Source organism: Lampetra planeri, chromosome 18 (assembly GCF_965212315.1).
Source record: "Lampetra planeri chromosome 18, kcLamPlan1.2.h2, whole genome shotgun sequence".
In the NCBI taxonomy this organism is placed as follows: Eukaryota; Metazoa; Chordata; class Hyperoartia; order Petromyzontiformes; family Petromyzontidae; genus Lampetra; species Lampetra planeri.
This window is the reverse complement of record NC_136124.1, coordinates 580,478-602,807: the sequence shown is the minus strand read 5'-3', so window position 1 is coordinate 602,807 and position 22,330 is coordinate 580,478. Positions and strand designations below refer to the sequence as shown.

The 22,330-nt window shown below is 46.0% G+C and overlaps 1 protein-coding gene across 1 annotated transcript in view; it reads left to right on the top strand.

Moving 5' to 3' along the window:
• Nucleotides 1-22,330, top strand: part of LOC144723440 (latent-transforming growth factor beta-binding protein 2-like) — a 135,100-nt gene that overhangs the window by 29,980 nt on the left and 82,790 nt on the right. The window contains exons 4-8 of the mRNA XM_078602201.1: nt 860-1,143; nt 5,047-5,232; nt 9,656-9,856; nt 16,613-16,995; nt 20,753-20,855. Coding sequence (XP_078458327.1) covers nt 860-1,143; nt 5,047-5,232; nt 9,656-9,856; nt 16,613-16,995; nt 20,753-20,855 — 1,157 coding nt within the window. The remainder of the gene's footprint in view (nt 1-859; nt 1,144-5,046; nt 5,233-9,655; nt 9,857-16,612; nt 16,996-20,752; nt 20,856-22,330) is intronic.

Here is a 22,330-nt window from a genome sequence, read left to right as displayed (position 1 = left end):
AGTTTCGAGACTCTCTCAGGAGCGTTCCGCATTGGACATTTTCTAATTCCATCAGTGAGTGTTCGTGGCTTTGCGTGAAAGAAAAATAGAGTTAATGGTGAAAACGAGGAGGTTGACGCTGGGTCCTGCTATTCGCAAAGCCACCTCGTAAGCCCCACGTGACACCTGGCGTGCCCTGGTGGTCACCAATCCAAAAGTCATATTAGGTGAACTCAACTATTTCTTGTATTGTATAAAAAAGCAATCGCACATTTAACCCAGGAAAAACACTGAGTGTGGAGCCGTTTTTTTCCGAATGGTTCTGCGATGCAAAGTTTGTCCAGTTCCATTGGAAGTGTTGAGGATGTTGGAGGGCGCTGGATTACCCAGAGGAATGCTCATGAATGCAAGAGTGTAACATGCAAAGCTCTGCACTGATATGTTGAAGAGTGTAACATGCAAATCTCTGCACTGATATGTTGAAGAATCCATGACTTCCCCACTTACATCTTCATCTCCCCCCTGCACGGGTCCCCACTTGGCTGGAGCAGTGGCCCTATATTCCTCCCCCCCCCCCCTGTTGTGTGCTCACGTCGTGCCGAATTGTATTAGACGGCGTGATGTACCGGGGCTCACGTTATGTTGCAATGAAAAAAAATATATCTACAAAAATAATCCATTACTATCCTGCCATCTCCTAGCCACCTCAGTAAAACGCATATTGTGTGAGAGCATTAAGACAGGCCGAAGGGTCCGGCACACACACCAAAGGAGGGGAATATGTTTGTAATCAGAGAGGGCTTGACCGTTAAACTTACGTAACAATTCTACTCACATCATTCCCACTTTCTTCCATCTCTCCCCCTCCTCGCCCCCACAGCAACGTGGCGCGTGTGTCTCTGGCGCCGGGCGGCTCCGCGCAGACATCGGCACAAGCGCGGAGCCAGCAGCCGAGGCCACGCATCACAGGGCGCGACGCCCCCGCCCAGCAAGTGCACCGCCAGGCGCAGCCCCACGTCCAGGCCCGCCCTGGGGCCCAGGCCCAGCAGGCCCAGCAGGCCCTGCCCCAATCCGGGCCTCGAGTGTTGGCGGTGGCCCCCGGGAAACCCTCGGCTGGGCAGGCGCCGCAAAACGATCAGCCAATGGACGCCACCGCAAGCAACGGTGAGAGTAGCAAAGTCGAGCGTAAAGGTGCAGCCCAGAAAGGTACTTGCTCGCTTTCACCACTGGAAGAAGGGCCACGTTTAGAGGGAGCTGAAGCGCGTATTTGGCCGAGTCTTCCGCGATGGCCAATACTCCATTTTAGAGGGAGCTGAAGCGCGTATTTGGCCGAGTCTTCCGCGATGGCCAATACTCCATCGTGGGAGGAGTTGGGAGTGCTCACACTTCACCCCCCACCACACGCCACTTGCCAATTGACTGACGTTCCCATTCGTGATATCGCTGGGTGGATAGAAGCAGAAGTTTTGACCAAGTGTGGCCGTCGTTTCGACTGCAGCACTGGGAGATTGGATCGAACCTTCAACGTCCGCATTTTAAGTCCAGTGCTCTAACCATAACACCACAGCAGTGTCCCTGTACAAAAGCACATGAGGATAAAAACATCCTTTTCACTGTGATTCATGCAGTGGTAGAAAAGTACTGAGTTTTTGCCAATCTTTGGCAAAAAAAGTGCAAGGTTGTCTCTTTTTCTCCCAAATGGGTGGTCTTTAGTGTTGATCAGTGTTAAATGGGTTTCTACACACAATAACCAGACTGTATTTGGTACAGACACAATGCTGAGGTTGCCAGGTAAGTCAGGGGATTCATGATCGTATCTCAAGAACACTGAGATGTACCGCAGACAACGTGCATTGCCCTGAGTTGTACCTCTTCAAGTACTCCCGAGATCACCGTTCACCATCTCTGCAAGTTTGTATTTGATGAGTGTGTATCCTGAGAAATCTCACATGTTGCTGATGTTCGGGTACGTCACCTTTCTTGAAGATGCTCACCTCGGACCATTTGCAACCTCGCTTTTGAAAAAGTTAATGGAAACATTTGACACGGGACCAATGTTCCGAGGCTTGTTGCTCGTCATCAGCTCTATTACATTGGCAAGCTAAGGCATTGGACAATCTGAATGTAGATCCATAACACACACAATGTCATCCACTTCTTAAAGGCGTAACCTTGTCAGGAATCTGAACCTAAATTACGTAGTTGGGATTATACATCGCAATTTCCACCCACTGCTGTTAAACTAATGCCCCAGGTCATGCTTGCAAATGAGCTTGCAAATGAGAGTATCTTGGTCTCTTGAGTTCTGCCCTGGTTGAACAAATAGACTTAGTTTGAACTAGAACCTATGTCTTATTGTGTCACATATCTTCCTCACCCTATGCAATTATTATCACTATGCTTGTTTAACCAGGAAAGCCTCAGTAAGTATTAAGACACTTTATTCAGGAGGGTCTTGTGAAGTCTTGGCTTTAGAGGGAGGGATGTTGCTATGTGTAGTCCAAATGTAGTAATTTTCAGATATTTTTCCAGCATTGGGATGTTTGGCAAATCCCAGTTGCACTGCATGGTTTTTATTTTGTAGCTATGGCAGGAAACCAGAGAACCCAAATGAAACCCACACGTGACAGGGAGAAAACACAAACGCCGCACTGGAAGGTGCCCGCGTCACGCATCGAGCCCAGGTCCGCTTTGCTGCGAGGCACGACGGGTGTCAGCTCTGCGCCACCCTGTCGCCCAAATACGTCTGGCTCTGGTGCACCAGGGAAAAAAGAGCAACAAAGAACTCTGGGCACTCGCGTCATTGTATCCCACTTGCCCCTGCTTCTCTGCCACAGGGCACGTTACGTAAGCGCCACTGCCATTCACGCCCGCCAAATTGAGTCCCATCCAGCTTCCACCGCTGCCACAGAGAAAGACGTTATTTTGTTTAAAACACCAAAGCATTTGGAAACATTTACTATTTCCAGTTCAGTGTATTTTGTTGAGCAATATATCATTTGTTAACATTGTTCAGGTCGCTAACAGAGCCTGCACGGGATTTATAATTACAGTTGCTAGCTTGAACCTTTTCTGCGAAAAAGAAGTGCATGAGGTACATCTTGTTGCAATACATTATAATTGCTGTCCTAAAAATAATAAGATAATAGTTTTCTCCCACTGAGGCATTGATTTCCGCTTTGTGTCATAATTAATCCCATGTAGTTCGTAATCGACTCCAGCGGTTTTGATCACTGTGTTCTTTCATCTTCGGATGAGCTCACAATTGGCCTGTCACCCGCACATTGTTGCACATTATGGCGGGATTTAGGAAGATTACATGTCCACGGACAGCTTAAGCGTTAAAAATTTCCACGCGGGGGGAGGCGAAAGTCACGTGACTTGGCGAGGATGTTGCCCATTAAAGTGTCCAATGGCACCGTAAATCTAACGCCCTTTCAAAGCGACTTGAAATTCTTCGAGGTGAGGCTGCCGATAGCAACGGAACTGGGAGTCGCGAGCTCTGGCCACGTGTGGACAGCAGGCCTGGCACCTTATTGACAGGATCAGCAATTGGGCATAGGCATCTCAATGTGAATTTGGCACGGCAAATGATTGCCAATTGGCTACTTATGAAGCATCCAGGCCTAACAATGTGGTAGATCCGTAATCTGTTCTGTGTGTCAGCGGATCTATGCTGAAGGGAATGACTGTTTGGAAAAAAACATTGTAAGATTACCCAGTTGCAAGTTGACCTTAAGCATTATGATACCTGCCACGTCGATAGAAAATAATAAATAAATAATGACAATATCACGAATTCCTGAAGTCACGGACGCTTTAAGTCAAGTACATACCAATTTGGCTAAAGATGAAAGATTTTAGCCAATGTGCTTTACCTGCCGTGACATGTGATCAGAAACATGGCCATTAACAAAGGAGAGTGGACACAGCTGAATGAAGGAAAGATAAGGGTAAAGTACTACTATTTAAATAATTAATTGCTATTTCTTTTTGCCTATGCATGCAAATGAACGTCTGATCACGTGAAGATATTACTGCATACTCTTATCTAAAAAAGCTACCCAACTGGTAGCATGAATACGTATGAAGACATAGTCATTATTTTTGACATAAAACTTTTTAGAATGCAATACACAGCAGAGTTCTAAATAATTAAGCATGTTATGGATCACTGCAAAGTTGCCTAATTAAAACTGACATGTTAATGATTCTTAGTATCCTGTGGAAACACGGAAGACATAGACCCAAACTAAGTCTTATTCTGAAACTGGAGCATTCAGTGGAAATGCCCAAGACTCGATGAACCAAGAAGAAGACTCGATGAACCGTGGCAAATCATATTTGGCGTTCGTAGAATTCTGCGGAAACACCCAAACATCAGAGCCAAGCTAAGTCATCTTGAGCATTTGTAGAATTCGGAAAGCAACACTTCACAGTAAAGGGATGCTGCCGCCACAGGAGTGTCATGACAGGTGCCGCTGGTCGCGCAGCCCAGAGGCTTCCGGTTCAACTCGACCCCCTGACGCAGCAGTCTCGACAATGGCCACGTGGGATCATCCCGCCTCTGTGCCGCCAGCAGCATATATGGGTTAACCACAATCTAGATTAGAAGATTTGATGACGGACGCTTGTGTTGCGATCGAAACGTCGTGATTTCATTTAATTTATTTTATTTTATACCTACGTGACTTTACCGAAAGAGCCAAAGAGTATGGGTTAACCACAGTTAGTCGGTCAGTCGGTGGCATTTGGTTGGGTCAAGTGTGGGTACCCCACCTCATGCAAGCCTTTTGGCCAGTGTGGAAAAGCGGACAAACACTTTACCTTCTAGAGAGGTACCCAAGAGGGCTTGTCGAGAGCTCCTTTTAGTGGAGGCTCTTCTGCCAGCAATGTCACGAGCAAGAAATTGCGGGGCTGCGCCCTTACATTAAATCAAGAGGACCAGAGGCAAACCTCAGACGATCTCCGGGAAAAACAAAAATCCTGTTTGACTGAAGCACTCGCAGCCAGTGTCTGCTCGAGCCTCGCCCCGATTGTAACGGCGTGCGGCTCTGCGCGGTGTAGGAGACCTCACGATGGGTGCCGCGCCAGTCCCGCAGCGCATCAAGGTGGTGTTCACGCCCACCACCTGCACGCTGGACTGCTCGCGCGGAGAATGCCGCCACAGCTGCTCCAAGGGCAATGTGACCACCCTCATCAGCGAGCACGGGCGCATGATCTACCCTCCACACGGCGCCAGGTTCCGCATTGGTGAGCCAGCGACGGACGGGCTGTCGGCATGGATATTTTCTGATGTGTCTGACTTGAGCATCTGTTCTCCGTATGCCCACTTATCTATCTGTCCATACGCATCTGTCTGTCCATTAATGTCTTGTCTATTTTTGTCTGTCTCTCGGTCTGTATTTGCCTTCTGTTTGTTTGTCTGTTCATCTTTCCATCCAACATCTGTCTGTTTGTCAGTATGTCTACCTACCCGTTTATCTATCTGTTTGTCCATCTGTTCATATGTTTGCATTGGTGGACCCTTGAGGGTCTTCTCCTTGTCTGTCTGTGCCTGCCCGCGCAGGTCCGTCCACCCATCCCATTTTATCTGGGCATCCGTCCACCCGTCGGTGCCTCTATCTCTCTGCGAGTGTAGCCCGTCAGTGACTTACGCCGGAGGCTACAAAAACCTTGAGGCTGCCCCCTTAATTTGGGGCGTCTCATCGTCGGGCGCGTTTCGTGCGATTGTCATGCGCAGCATTGCCAAGCCCCCGGAGTGGCAGGAGGACCGTTTTGGCAAACAAACATGAACACTTTTTGCCGTCCTGGGCGCTGTTGCACGTGTCACGTATGTGTCACGCGGGAACACCACTTGCGTCATTCAGCGCCAGCCGATTGAAAACGTACAGGTCGCCTTCAAACTCGCGCTCGTCGCCACCAGCTACATTTAGGGAAACGCAAACCGTGCTCGCACAAAGGGGTCCCTGTGTCCACAAGAGCCGAATTGGTTATTGCTGCAGTCGGCCCTGGCGCATTTACTCTGTGCTATTATTTAGACTTTTTTAGGAATGTTCGTCAAAAGTGGCAACCCCCATTTGTCACGATGGTTAGGCCTCACTTAGTGAGGAATGGAAAAGCGTTCACCTTAAGAGGCTTTTGAAAGCCCCCGAGATCCTTTGTCAGCGTAGAAAAATGAGGCCGCTACAGTGGTCTCAAGGTCTCGTAAGTGTGGTATGCATACGCATGCCTATTACCCTAATTTAGAACATTTATTGACCGAAAAGTCAAGGTCTCATAACTCGTTTCTCTACGTGTTTGTGCGCACACACAAAGATGCATTTTTTTTCCACGAACGTGGCCAAATTGTGAATGGGTGAAAGTTAAGCGCATTCCTATAACTCGGTGCCCTTTGAGAATTATGGAGCTAATTTTCTGAGGCATATGCCTGCTAACTTTACTATGCCAACAAACCGGCGAGCATTAAATTCAAACCAACTAAACCTTTGGCCCCTGCGTTCTTTGTTTATTATTAATTGCCTGAGCACACACCGGCAATGAGCATTTTGACAGGCACCGTGACAAAAGCTTAAACCTTTTGCTCCTCTCTGGGAGACTTTCGTTCTCTCAGCCCCCAAGCTGCGAGTTGATGTGCCACCAATACTTCGTGTCCAGGAAGATGAAATGAGAGCTCTCGCTCGACAGAGGTGACTGATGTTCATATCCAAAGAGGGGCAGTCAAAAAATGTATGGTGATCAAGATATGAATAGCACGTGCGGCTTACGGGATTAGCTTTACAATTGAATGCAGTACTATATGTATAGGAGTAGTGTGACGTTACGTTATTTGTACAAAAATAGGGATTCTTTAGGTTATAGTGACTCTTTTCTTTTCTTGTTTCATCTCATAAACATTCTTAATGCAGTGTCCCGGTTCACATGGGAATGTTTTTAACATTCATTTGTATTTTATAAACCTGTTGAGAAGTCATAATTGGTCTTAAGGAGAGAATGGTCCCCGCCTTAGCAATACACAATTACCATCACTGACTTAAACTCGGCCCACCAAAGGTGACAAACACCACCCAATGATCGTTTAAGCATGAGAACACTCAGTTCCTGAAGGTGCTGCAACATATGGAGCGAAATGTCGGACATCAAACCGAACAACTTGCGGTGCAACACTTAAACTGTTCACTTTGAAGGGAATATTGCAGAGACCTACGAATACATTTTGTCCCTCTCACAAATGTAAATTCGCCGCAGATGGGCTTGCAGCGTTCCTCCACCACGCTGGCCACAGGCACTTCACCTGGCACAGCACTCGCGGCTTGTGAGAGACAGCAGGTCACCACGACGTGCCCCGCAGTGGCCCACACTCCGCCTGTGCCAAGCAAGCCGCTAAGAGCACGCACGGCGCGCCTGATGAATCGCCTGTTGACACGGGGAAAGCTGCGGTTTCCTGACGTCGCTACAGCCTCTCCGCAGCGAGGGCTTGTAGCTGTCTTGTAGCGGTGATTTAGAGCGGCACTTTCACGGGAAGGTGAACCCACGTGAGGCGAGAGGAGGGAGGCAATATCGCTGCCAAAGAGGCAGCCGGGCCCGTCGTTGGTCTTCCGCGCTGTCGAGGGATAGATGGGTCATAGCCCAATAGGTATCTCATTTGTTTCATGTCGCGTCTTTGCCATCATTCAAACCGTGAGGAAAAGTAAGTCGGCTTGGGCGTGACGCGTAGCTCAAAGGGATTATGATTGATGGTCTAAAATAATTTGGCAGCCAAGGAATGGAAAGCATCCAGGGGAGCGATCGAGTGATGAAATCAATTCCTAAGTCGGTGCTCGGGGCATCATTGTGCCACAGGAGAGGAAGAGATTGCGAAGGCTTGGGGAGGCCTTCATTGATCATGGTTGATAACGATTGCGTGTTTTTGTAAGGCCTTTGTTAATTACGAATGGTGTGTGTTTTGTTTGCGCAAGTATATCACTGTGAAACAAGTGTCCCATATGGAAAGCCTGAAATAAACATTCGTTAAATAATAAAGTTGTTGTTTTTAAAGTTTTAAAAGCGAACTTGAGCTAATTTGAACTATTGTGTGTGTTGTGCTGCATACAAGCGTCGTGGTGACGTCACAGCCACTTAGTGGCGATTGTTGTTGTTGTTGTTGCTGTTGTTGTTGCTGTATACATCCCTCCAGTGTGTGTCCCTCGTCGCACCGCGTGTTGTTTAGCAGCGTGATGGGGCGGACCTGTCGCCCCAACGTACTCGCTGACGGCTGTAAACCGACTTCAGTTTCTGAACAAGCAGAATTTCAGTTCAATTTTTAAAGGAGCCCTCCCGGCACGTGGAGTGCAACGTCGGACATCATGCCAAACAGCATGTGGTACAACTTGAAAGTTTGAGTTTATTTTATTTGTTATAACGAAATAGGTCCCGTTTAGCCAGTTGCCCAGCTATTTTACAATTGAGATCCGTGGTGCTGTCGTGAGCACAGCAACAACCGAATGAAGGCAGACACATCGACATTGCGCAGAGGGAGTACAGGCTCCACGAGGAGTTTTGCACCGGTAACAAATGAAGTATGTAAGGGTTGTAAAAACGGAACACGCGCGAATAAAAAAACCAGTATAAATATAATTTGAGAGCAAGAGACACCAGTAAAAGTTAGGTGCATGTGAAAGTAAACTCTATATTTTAGTCTAACAGTGAAATGAACACACGTGAACCGAAAGAGACTGTGTAAAAAACATATTTAGAGCTACATTGCTGGTAATGTTGATGAAGTTGATCGCTGAACATTCAAAGCCATCACCTGGAGATGATTAATGTGGATTCCCCAGTGCTTTAAGGTATACAGCAAAACGTCGTCTGCAGCATGAAAGGGCATTCTTAGAAGAGATAGGTTTACCTTGATTTGCCTCTGTTTAAGACATTCCTCGACTAATGTGCCTCTGTGCTGTCTTTGGGCTCTGGGTCAGGTCTCAGTTGTTTCTTTGTAAACCAACAACTGACAGCAAAACCTTCCACAAATGCATGACTTGCAAGCAGTTTGCATTAGGAATTTAGACAAACAATCTTAAAAAAACATGCAATTGTAGGAAATTATCTCATATAATCCAGACTTAGGTGAAGTGCCTTGTAAGCCCAGTATTATTTTTAACTTGGCCCTTGTTAAGTCTCAACACAGGACATTGATTGATTGATGCACACATACTTTCTTTGCCAAAATAACCTTCAAACCCCTTCACCATGATGGGTTTCCTGTTTTAGTTTAACTTACACATTCTAATTCATATTCTTCAAATGCTGAACAATATTATTGCACCAAGCCACTTAATTATTTCATAACAAGAATCATGACAATGTACAAACCTTCATCAGTCCGTTGCTGGATGAATACCTCCTCGTGCCACGTCTGTCTTGGACGTTTTTGACCATACTTCACCGTTCTGGTCAATGCAGATTGGCAAAAAGGAGGCAAGGGCCAGTTTCAGATATAGCTCACCAGCGAATACAACTCCGGTTGTCAGAATGATTGTGTCGTGTTCTGACCACTGCACATCTTTAACAAACTGTGTGCGTACACGCTTGAGACATTGAGGCAATTGTGTGTGACGTGGTGTACCGTTATTTTCTTATTTGGCTTCACTCTAATGTGTGTTTTTGTTTGTCTTTGTTGTTTTTGTTTACCACACAGTGGTATGCTCAATCCCGTGTCAAAATGGGGGGCACTGCATAACCAAGGAAAAGTGCTTTTGCAAGCCCGGATACACGGGCAAGTTCTGCCACCTTCCTGCTGACCCCAACTCAACGGAAGTGGCTGACGCGGGCAGTAATGGGTGGAAGGGCTCCTCCACATTCACCTTTCCGCTGTCCACTCTCGGAAATTTCTCCCAAGGTAAATATGTGTGCATGTGTACTGCGTCATGTGGGATGGAGCTTAGTGCACTGCACCACGAATCCGGTAATCCGAGTTTGATTCACGTCCATGGCTAAGATCAGTCCCGATTGGTATCAGACTCAACCCTGAGTCTCCTCTAGGTAGACTCAGTCTTAAATTAGTATCTATTCAAGTGGTGTGTTACTGGCTACACCATCCTGCCCCATGTATGTGCCCACTGACAGCAGTTGCAACAACACTCTACGAAGGCTACATGGGGGAATGTTTGTGTTCGTTTAGGGTTGACCCACAACATCTGGGTCTGTCCTGTGAGCCTGCCATGCCAATAAGCATTCACCAATCTATATGGCCTCAAAGAGCACGACATGGGGATGTCACAGCAGCCTACAGGCACATTTTAGCAGCCTTTGTTGCTGTGGAACTTTGTGAGTGTAAGGAGTGGTGGCATATTGGTTGAATCACCAGAATACAATCCTAATGACCTGGGTTTGAATTCTGTCTAGGTACCATTGCCATCATCTGGCCTCTGTATTTGTAATTATTTCCTCAATGTCAACTTTACCATCAAGATAAATAATAATAAAATTAATCATGCAGGTTCCCCCTTATACGATTGGAGTGGATACATCTTCCTAGATGGTGTGTTTTGGTTTTAATATATTATCCAAATTTATCCGTATTTAATTTAAGGCGTAATTATTGCGTGCTAGCCCATTGTGGATGGTCTCTATAATCTTTAAAGTTTCCTCCGTATTATTTGCTTAGAAATCATCGTTGTTCTTGTATAGCACCTTGAGATGCTGTCTGAAGGATTAAGACGCTATATATAAATCAAGATTATAATTGTTATTATGATTAATAATAATCATAGTTTTACAAAACAAATCCAATCCCAAAAAATGTCCAAAGGTAATTATATCTCGAGATGCTATACACATAGGGGACGACATTTCATGATGTGGTGGAGGGTTAATGACAAGAATTTGGCATAAAACTACTACGTGGCCTGCCACACGATTAAATATGGGTAATTGATCAGCAGTGTTCCTGTAATGATAATAATTTAAATTTATAAAGCGCCCTTAAACAATCGTTCTCAGGGCGTTGTTATCGAGGCTCGTGATCGAGTCAGTGGATAGATTCAGGAGTAGCCCCCTTGTAAATGTCTAAAATGCTGCGGGGGATTGTTTCACGAAGGCTGTGCGTTATTGTGTGGTCTATTGGTTTGAGGGTTGGTGGCTGCACAGGTGAAATGGGAAAGCCGGGTGCTTGGGAATATAATGTCTGTGCTGATTGAGACATTTGGCGAGATGTATATGGCCAACATTTGTCTTTGAAACAAACTCTTTGCTTACATTTTTTGAGAATCGATTAAGATTACAACTATTAAGATTACAATGATATCAATGAAGATATGGGTTTAAAAAGCAAACTATAAAAGCAGATACCGCAAGTGCAGTTCAACGATTACGAAGCAAATAAAGTTATCAACCCATGGTTAAATCCTTTCAAACAAACTACCTACAGTCAGTCCTAGGAATAGGAAAGCACGAAGGCATTAAAGAGGCATTTGCAGCAGATCGTCGGACATCATGCCGAAAAATACGCGGGACAACCCAACAACACTGTGGAGACACGGCACAAGCTGTAGAAGAGGAAGGTCTAAAGCCACACTCTGACAGGGGTATATCGTCAGCAGTGCAGATGGGATGGAGCCAGGGATCAGTTCCAAACAGTATGGGGCATCAGCACAGAAGGTGGGATCACCCACTGAATGGAAGTTGACTGGAGGCTTTGACAGGTGGCCTTGGTTGCTGCAGTGAAGAGCATGTGGCAAAGAGTCTTAACGATTTTCTCAGGAGGATCCTGACGGAATATGTGGAATGAAGCAACAACAGTAAATGTGTGCGTCCAAATCACACAACGCATGTTTGTTGTAGGGGAAAGGCTATTGCTGCCGCTGTCAAAACTTAAACAGTTCTGTTTGGAAAGTCCTCAGTTGCTGCGCTGAGATGTGGACAGAAAGGCTGTCTAACTGTCTATTTAACTTACATTAATCGCTTTTAATTTAAGGATATTTTTTTTATCACTCCACGTGTTTAGCCCCAGAGGAGAGAAACCAAACTCTAAAACTATAATTTTCCTAATTTTCTCTCCTCGAAGGAAGTGGCACATACTTGGGCCATCTGTGGTGCCATCGCGTTACATTTGACGCCTGTGTGGTCCTCTTAGCCTTGCAGGCCAACTGTCCGCTGCCGTGTGCGGCATATCATGTTTCTCCCGCTGTATGCCAGAAGCAATTTATACAACTTGCAGCTGCCACACAGCTTACTGCGCATTGGAAACAGACACCCCATCACCAGTGTCTGATGGCTCTGGTATTTGAAGATGAAATGACTAAGAGTGATGGCAATTGCAGACTCTAATGTCACACAGTATTCAGCAGAGAATGAAAGAAACAACCACACACTACAACATGAGTTGTATAGGAACTCAACCCCAAGGGCTCGTGAGCTCCCTATGAGTGTGCAAATGCGCTTATAGATTATGTGATTAATATGGCTGTATCACTGGACAAAATCCCAACAGTGGCTAGAGTATTTTTAAAAGTTGATGTCAAATTCCTTTCAAGCAAAAGATGACTTTTCACCACATATGGTAAAACATAGATACAGCTTTCACAAATACTTGGAACGAAATACTTGGGCAGACCAGGAAATCATATGTTTTTGGCTCCAAAACTGGAGTAACCTATCGAACTGCACGTGCATTGAATAAAACATAATTAATTATCCACGTTTTAAGCAGGTAACAGTGAGTGGAGATGCTTGATCTGTTTACAAGGGGAATCTCGCTGATCATTGTATTCTTGACGCTAGGGTAATGTGATGATGGGTAACATTTCAGTTTGGCACGTGGACTCTGCCACTAGTACACGGGGCCATACTCAGTTAAATGGGCACCTGGGGCTGTCCTCGTTGTGGGGGCCCCTCTGTGTATATTCGGTTCCTTTCCTTGACGTTTTTTTTCCACTTCCCATACCCATTTTCAAACACTTCATTGTTATTCGCCTTAGATATTTTAGCTCCAGCATTTTAATGTGATATACAAATTGTAAAACTGATTGCAAATAAAAGCAACAAAAGTATTTCAATTGGGGTCTATATCGAGTCGCAATGCGATGACTTTAATGGCCGAATCGCCATCAGCATTCATCACGGTGCTACTGAATTGCATTTTCACCGTTATAAAGCAGTCCACGTATTTTCAGTCACCCCTCAGACTGTGAGGGCCCCAAGCTCCTGCTTGAATCTGGCCCCGCGGCCGGTACACAGCAGCCTGATCTCGCAAATGACATCAGCGACACTCAGGAACGCTTTCTCTACTCACTGGTAATCTCGATCAAGATCCAGACATGGCACCTCCTGGCTTGGACCTTCCTCTAGGACACCGGTGAACCATCAAGCGCATCAGAACATCAATGACAGTGCCAATGTGGCCATTCAACGCCATTAACCACATAGCAAACCACCCTAGTCTGCGCTCCTTCGACAGAGGAGGAATATCCAACCTACATGAACTCTCTCCTGAAGCCCTCTCGTGGCGAGCAGACCTCGACATTGGCATTTAGCTCCTGAACATATTGCCATACCCGAGCAGAGAACACTGACTCTGTGTGCACACTCACTATGAAGTCATCCAGCCCCCTCGATAGGCTGATAATTAAAAAATATTGGAATTTATGTTTTACCAACCAGCATATTCTCTTTTTCGTATTCTTCTTAAGTTCTCTGGCCCAGCTGCAGGTCTATGGTTCAAGTTGCCTCTTCCCTATCCCATTCAGCTCCCCACTCCTCAACTCCCTCCAATACTTTCTGAGCGATAACTGGAGAAGGAAAGAGACACTGATGGTTTCCCCTGGCCTTCTTCAACAGTGGTTCTTTTTAGGTGACATCATCGCCGGATGAAATTTAACATCATACCCGCGATAAAAAAATAATAACTAACACCTGATCAATTTGTAGCAGAAATCTTGACTTGAAGCTGTGACAATTGCTTGTGTTGCGATCGAAACGTAGTAGTTTTTTATTAAAAAAATGTTCTATGTGAATTTACCGAAAGACCCAAAGAATGAAATTGTAGCAGGTTAACGTATTCCTCAAACTTTCATGTAGGAATCCACTGAGATGAACATTTATTTTGCAAGCATACTTTGGCAACATTTACACACACACATCCATGAAGTGTGTTTATATCTGAAAAGCGGTGTTTTTTGCATGTTGAAGAAGTGTTGAGTGGAACAGTAATGATAGAATCTACAATTTTGACATATAACAACTCATATGGCTGGAGACGAAAACCGCAAGAATTCCTACAGTTCGCCAATTCTGTATGCTGTCTAAACATAGCAAATGTCACCCACGTCAGTTGAGCAGCTACAACTCTTCACTGTGTGGATTGTGGAGTCGGCATCACTCCTTTGGTACTGCAATAGTCAGGGCTTAATTCCTCATGGAATATTTCCTGGGGGGCCTCAACGTATATCCCCTCCCCCACCTGCGACGTTGCCCCACACCACCAGACACTGGGAGGAGGAGGCGGGGTCAGAGCAGGGACATATTTTCCGGAGCTCAGCCCTGGACAACTCGCTTCGATTAAGCCCACAGAAGCAATTCTTGAACTGCACCTCATCCCATTAGGCACAGATGCCTAATGGGATGGCGGTGGTGGGGGGGGGGTTACTACGTAGACTGGTGTGCCAGCTTTATGTTTTTCTTTTCTTTGATGCGGCTGATGCTTTTAAACCCCTCTCGGTGCAAATTTGCCATGAAGCTTAAGAGGTCACACATTTGACCGTAAAAAATAAAAATCCTTGCACCGAAGCATATTTTGTTTCTCTCTCTCTTTTTTCCTGAATCAACCTCTAAATTTTCCAGTGATTCTATTTCGGCGATCCATATGGAAACCATTTCAGTTATATATTTTTTTTGCTTAGGAGGGATCATATTTGGTGACAGCTGCCTTGGTGGATGGGACCTATCACACAGTTCTTTTAATTGATAGCTGCGGTGACCACACTCAAGGCTGTATTTATTTCAGCAGTTTCGTTCTTGCTTATTCTTGGAACTGGAATCTGCACTTTGTCATGCTTGATAATAGTTACCGCATTAACCTTGCCCTTTCCAAAACACTGGCTTTGTGGTACCTTTGCTCGATGTGTTTTTTTTCTTGGAAGCAACTACTTAAATGTCTGAACTCATAAACACAGTTTAAGGTTCCTGGAAATTAATTGCCGGGGATTCAAATGTGAGCAGGCGTGTGCTAGGAGAGATTTCTGGGAAATGTCTCTGCCTTCCATTGCACCTATCAGTTATATTATATTTTTATTTTTAAATCAACATTTGAGAGATTCGGTATAAATATGGAACACAATTTGGCATGCTGGTTTTTTTAATTGACCACGAGAATTTATATCCATTTCCACGACGTCACTCTGATATAGGAATTGTAAGTGTTGTGGCTTGCAATGGAATTGCTTGCTTATGCCACTGCACTGCTGGTGGGTGGGGGCCTACATGAGGAGGAGCTCTAGAGAGTCCCGCCAGAGAGTATTTGTCCCACACTGACAACACGTCTTGTAAGAGCTATGAGCTACTCACACTTTACCCCGACACACACGACATGATGATCGACCAACTGTGGCATCTCCATTCATTTTGATGGATGTACAGAGGTTGTGTCGGGGGGCGTGCATTTAAGAAACTTGCCACCATCGTTTCAACTGCCGCGCCTCGAGATCGAACCGGCCGCCTTTGGATTGCGAGTCTGGCGTGCGAACAATTACAGCGTGGCAGCATCCCCTGTGTTTTGCATAGCTTGACACAGTTATAAGTGTAGGATGATAGTTTATTTTTACCATACATGTATCCCCACACAATCGAGCAGCCTTGCAGCACCACTGGGGAACTGTTCATCGCACTCTGAGAGTGATGCCAGTGCTTGTGGGAGACTTATGGCCTACCCCACCGATTCGGCATGAAGCTGATCTCTTTAAATAATGTCCGCGTTGACCCACTTTACATTATGGCATGGTGCCTTAGCACATTCCAAAATCTGTGCTTTAGCGCAATACACAGACGTGACCGCGTATGGAAACGCTTTCAGTTATTCAATTGGTGGTTGTAGAAGCATTATTTTGACACCAAATAAACACTCAAGGACAAATATACGTTCAGTGTATATCAAATTTAATTTAATTCAATTACATTTTGTTTCATATAGCGCCGTTTGAAAATGACCATCTTACGTCAATTTACAAGGTCCGCAGATGAAGCTAGTTGTAATTACTGGCGAAACGTCGAACTCAGATTGTAAATGTTGTGGCTTGGCTCTCCCAACACACCGGTGTGCTGTCCTAGTGACGAATTGGCCACGTTCTGTTTACGTGACAACCCTTACTAGTTGGCTGTGTCGGGTGGTGGCGGGTTTTAACGACACACTTATATATTTACGCGATCTAACCCCAAAAACCTCTATTATGAATCAGGCGAGTGATATGTAAACCCGTTTTGTTCCTCCATATTCACCAACCTGCACTGATCAGAGTGGTGAAGTATGGCCAATCAAACTGCTATGACTGACCACGGTGTGGGGAGGCATTCGTCCAGGAGTAGATTCACACGGGGGAATGTTTTACGTATGCATTCAAATTTGCAAACTGACGTTTGGGCCCATCCTGTGTTCACGTCCAAGCCTCCCTGGCCAATCATCCGGACCTGGTGAAGGTGCACGTGAAGCACCCTTCGGAGGCGTCGGTGCAGATCCACCAGGTGGCCCGCTTCTCCGAGGACGTGACGCTACAGCAGCTGCTGGCCGACAAGGCGCCTCAACCCGAGCAGCACGCGCCCCAGCCGCAGCCTCGGCAGCAGCCGCCGCAGTTCCCCCGCGTGGCGCACCACCAGCCCATCCTGCGCCAGGAGCCGCCGCCGCAGCAGCCACACATCCAGTACGTGCAGGACAAGAGCGTTGGCGAGCTGGACAACCAGGCGTTCCACCTGCCGGGCTACGAGCAGCCCAGGATCCCCGCGGCCACGCCGCCGCTGGGAAGGTGCTTCCGCGAGTTCAGCGGCGACCAGGTGACGGGGTGTGGGGGGAACGGCGGGGCTTTGTTATTGTGGGGGAGCAGCCGGCTGGGCTCTTGACACGTTCCTTATTGTCGTGGGTTCGCACTTTCAGTTGTTGCGGTTGTTTTGCCGCATCAACAATCAAGATGCACGTTGCTTCTTGTTGATAATGTCGGTTGTGGACCCAGGAGGGCTTCAGTGAGTCGCACGTTTCTTGCTCAGCAGGCGGGTTCTGAATTCGATGTGTGAATGATACTATTGACGAGTGCTTGCTTGGCTCCATGCGTGAGGAAGCCAGAGTATTCAGAGAAAACCTACAGACGTGAACACTCAGAATTGCGATATCCTGGCCACCTTTACAGCCCCATGACTACAACACCTGAAAAGCCCTGGTGGTCACCCATCCAAGCACATACTCATCAGATTTAATCCTGCTTAATATCCGAGATCTGATGGGATCAAATGCATGCAGCGTGACATGATCATGTGCTTCTCTGCGAGTTTCCTAGATTTTTTAACTTGTTCTTTTTCCAAATGTTATTTTATTACGATATCAGCATACTGCTACGAGGTGACATATACATTGGGAACCATCTCAGAGTGGTGCATCAAACCTTGCTAGAGAACAACTAAAGGAAGAAAATATTACAAAATTACTTCTGAGACTCATATAAGTGGCATAATTTATCCACACACTTGTGGGTGGAATTCCCACCTACCCGACTGTAGATTTACATAATATGACAACGCCATAGTATTTGAGCTTGGGTGTGTTCAAATAACGTAAAAAAAAAATTTGCGTGATAGTTTTTTATATTGTGTGCAGCCGCTGGTGACCACTACGATTGGTTACCTGGATTATTCATGGGCAGCTACTTCCATTCAAACCCAAGATCTCAGCAGTGCCAGCTGAGGGGTCAGAGTTGAGGGGTCAGAGTTCTGACCCCTCAGGCATCTGGCTACGTCCTTGAGTCGACCTTTTATAACCAGGACGTTGCCAGCTACAACTGAAGGAAATATTGTGTGTCTGTGGAAAACATAACTCGGGACCATTCGCATTTACATGAGATCATTGCCAGGTGGATCCCAAAGCAACACATTTTGGATTAGAATCAGGCATGTGTTTACTTCTTAAGGAAACTTTAACATTCGCTTAGGTGGGTGTAGGAAACTTTTCGTTTTAATTTGTTCCTCTGTGTCCACCGGAGTGGCCGACTGTCTCATAAGATGCTACTTTGAGTGTGAACATGACCTTCATGTGGTCGTCTGGCAATAACGGAAGCGGTACCCAGAGGATCCCTTTCTATCAGTAATCCGTAGAAGGAGATTGAACCTTTGAAGAGATGAGCGAGCACCCAGGAGATTTTGGGATACTTTAATAAATTGGGCATATGTGACACTGCCTGGGGATTTGCGCTGCATTTGAAATATCGGTCCCAGAATGTGCTCTGCATCACCAGTATACATTACTGTTGTCAGTAGATACTCATTCATAATGCGTTTAAGTCCACGGTGATGATCATAACAAACCATGGTGCTATTGGGAAACCTGCCAGGCAAACCGTTTCCTTGTTCTGGTACTTGGATCGCGCAAATGTGATGTTAATAATGTTTTTTGTGTGTGGAACATATGTATACGTGGTGTTTTGGAGACGCAGTGGCTATCACACTGCGGCTATGAACCCAGTGACCCGAGAATGAATCCCAGCCATGGCTAACATTGGTGGTAACTTATATGTGAGCTGGTCCTGGGTTCTCTCTCACTAACCAGCACTGACCAGCGTGCTGAAGTGCAGTTAAGTAATAATATTATTGGTTATTTCGGTACAGTCATGTAGAAGGGAAATAATAAAATGATAAGAATAAACAATAACATTCTCACGAGGTTTCGATTGCAACACAAGCAATCATCATCAGGTGTAAAAACAACAGCAAGAAAAACATGTCTTGCTGTGGTTACCAAAAGAAGCAAGAATATGAATCCCTGCAGTCACGAAAGCTTTCAATCGAATGGAAGTTAAGTAAATTACACGAGTGGCAATTGTATGCCGAAAACACTCTATCTATCCAGCAATGGATTTCACAAACAGCTGTAAATTATCGCTTGTTAATTTGCATCAATATCTACCTGTACTTTTGGCTGTTTCAAAAGCTTAAACATTTTGCTGGGTTTTCTTGAGCAAAGTCAAACCTCTAACTAAAGTCGCTATCAGTATTTGTTGTCTCCGTGCAATTAATTGTGAATTAAACATCTTTAAAGGTTCCATCCAACTCGCACATATTTGCATTCCTCGACTCTTGAGCAGTAGATCTCTCCACTCCAGCCAAAGTAAATAACACAGGAGTGTAAAAACAATAATGATGTTTATTTTTCCACAAGAGCTTTGTTGATTCTTAAGACTTTCAGGAGGGCTCTGCATTGGGATATTTAGCCAATCTTTTAATAGGTACTTAGCGATTCATCTATCATATGAACGCACTATACTGTGCTAGATATTAGTGGTAGTGGGGGTGATTTTAAGAATCTATTTTTTGTTCCGATTAACATTCCATTTCATGGTAGCACCTCTAGTGGCTGCAGGGGTTACGTGAACCCACTACTGACAGCAAATGCAAATAGAAACACATTGACGTGTACACGTGCCAGCCGGTGCATGTGTTGTGTCCTTCAGAATGAATATTAATCAATGATAATTTTGGAGCTTTTGTGACTGCAGGAATTATTCTCTGCCCCCTCCCTCTCTCCGTCCCCGCCCCCCCTCTCTATATTTAAGGGACCGTCACAGAAACGACCCCTCTCATTGTGCCGATATGTGTCCTCTCTCTGTGTGCCCTTGTGATGTCTGTCTGCTTGTATGTCTGTCTATAGTTTTCTAGTTAGATTTTTGTTGCTATTTCTTTTATGCCTGATGATGATTGCTTGTGTTGCAATCGAAACGTCGTAATATGCCATTATTTTAATTTATTATTTTATCTTTAGACGTGACTTAACCGAAAGAACCAAATAATTAATCAATGAATCAACGTGTCGTTTACACACCTCAATTAATATCATAAAATAGTGTCGCGCATTAGATATGAATGCATGCACATCCTGCACAAAGCTTCAAACTCATGCTAACTGCTGCAACCGTGAATACATATTGGTGTGAATACATATTGGTGTTTTATCAGGAGTTAGTGATGTGTCAGTCTCCGTGTGAGTTGAGGTTTGTTGTATACTCGTTCCTTGTATGGCTCCCCCTGAGCAGGTACCACTCATTGCGAGCCAGCGTCCATGCAGTCAGCATTGTGTGTGTGCTGCAGGAACATTATTATGCCCCTATTCTTAGCAATGGCTTGGCTCAGGCGTGGCTGTGGCTCAAATGAGCCGACTCAACTCAAGTCGTCTCGAGCATAGTTCCAGCCATGCGCAGGATTTCCATGAGCTCAGCCTGAACCAAACCTGGGCTCAGTCACTCTTTACGTCTTTGCAAGCAACTGAGCGACTCAAGCCTGATCTGAGCCGTAACTCTAAATATGGCCCTTCGTCTCGTCGACGGCGCTGCTGAAGTCTCAGTGTGCGAATCCTGTTCAGTTATTCTCTCAGGCTGCCGAGGCCAAGTGGCGGCTGACGTGGGGCTGGGTGGTGGCGATCGATTGCTTAGTCCACGCATCGTCGTTGTTGTTGAGTATTCGCATCGCTAACCTCAAGAGAAGTGCCACTGTTGTGAACACTCGAGCCTCACGGAGCGTGCACGTGTGTGGCGATGCGCGCGTGCGGCTGCAGTGTCTGAAGCCGCTGCTCGGGTTGACGAGGCAGGACGACTGCTGCGGAAGCATCGGAGCGGCGTGGGGAATCACTGCCTGCACACGGTGCCCTCCCAAGGCTGGTGAGTGGTTTGTGATGTTCGAATGCACGAGTGGATGAGTGGATTCCGTCGTGGTAAAATATTGATTTAAGGGCAGACCAGTGTGCACCACTATTAACATTATCTTCATCATCAGCCATGATCAGTCCACTGCTGGATGAAAGCCTCCCCGACCCACCATCATCTCTCTTGATTCTGCTACTATATGGAAATTGCAACATATCTGCATTGTGTAGACGATTTTGCTAAAATTTCACCATTAAATCATGCCAACATTCAGTTATGGAAATCCATATTTTTGTTTGGATTTCGTCCAACGTTTATCCTTAGGGCCAACACTCCTCTTCAGCAGACGCTTTGTGGCTCCCAGCAACCATTGTTGATGGCCCAGACATTCTGTGGGCCTGACAAACTCTGCCAAGCCTGAAAAACGAGATGTTGGCAACTCCCAAACAGCATGGTCAGCACGGCCGCCTGTTGCCACGTTCCACCAAAAGCCATGAGAGAGAAAGCGCCACACACTAGGAATCTATACGCACGCTGAGGTGGTGAAAGGAATGATGGCAAATGCTTCAACCGTCGAGGCAACCTCGACAGCCCATCCCCAGGCAAGCGTTGGGAACAAAAACTTTGCGTTTGTCGTCAAAAGCACATTGCAAGCCACGCACGCTCCTCGCACTGAATAAGAGCCGGCATGTGATGGCACATTTGGCTGTTGGCATCTCCTGTCTTTGCTGAGAGCTTCTTTCATTGCTGGCATCTCTGGACATTGGCAACGTGTAAGAAACTCATTCGAATTCAAGTGTCTCTAAGTGTCTGCCTGTTTCTTGGATCGACTCAGTACAATGTCAATCTGTCGTGAACATCGCCAATTGGTTTCCTGCATTCATCGTGGATGTATTTAAATGAATGTGTGCACAGCAATTATATAAGACCGTGTATTCGCATAAATATTATTCTAACAATATCACTGTCGGCCATGTTCTATCCACTATTGGATGAAGGCCTCCTGATGCCATGCCCCACAGTTCCACGGTGCCTTTCTTCATTGAGATTTGAATCTAGATTTTAAGTTTTCGTGACTGCAGGAATCCATACTTTTTGGTTCTTTCGGTAAAGTCACGTAGGTATAAAATAAAATAAATCACGACGTTTCGATTGCAACACAAGCAATCATCATCAGGTGGAAAACCACACCAATTTTTTTTTTGCTGAAGTGGGAGAGAGATGCCGGGGTAAGAGGTTACATAGGTAAGAGAGTAGGGAGGGGCAAGGGGGGAGAGAGAGGGGAGGGGGAGGGGAGCGCTGCGTGGACGCTAGGAGAGGGACGTGAAGCTGGACGGGGGCAAGTGGGCGGGGCTGGAAGTGGGAGGCCGAGAGAGCTGGGGATGCGGGGGGAGGGGGGATGCGGGGGGGGGGTTAACTCGAACCAATAGGCCAGTACCCGGACCCGGCAGATATGATAGAAAGCAGTGAGGGTTTTACCTGGTTAAAAA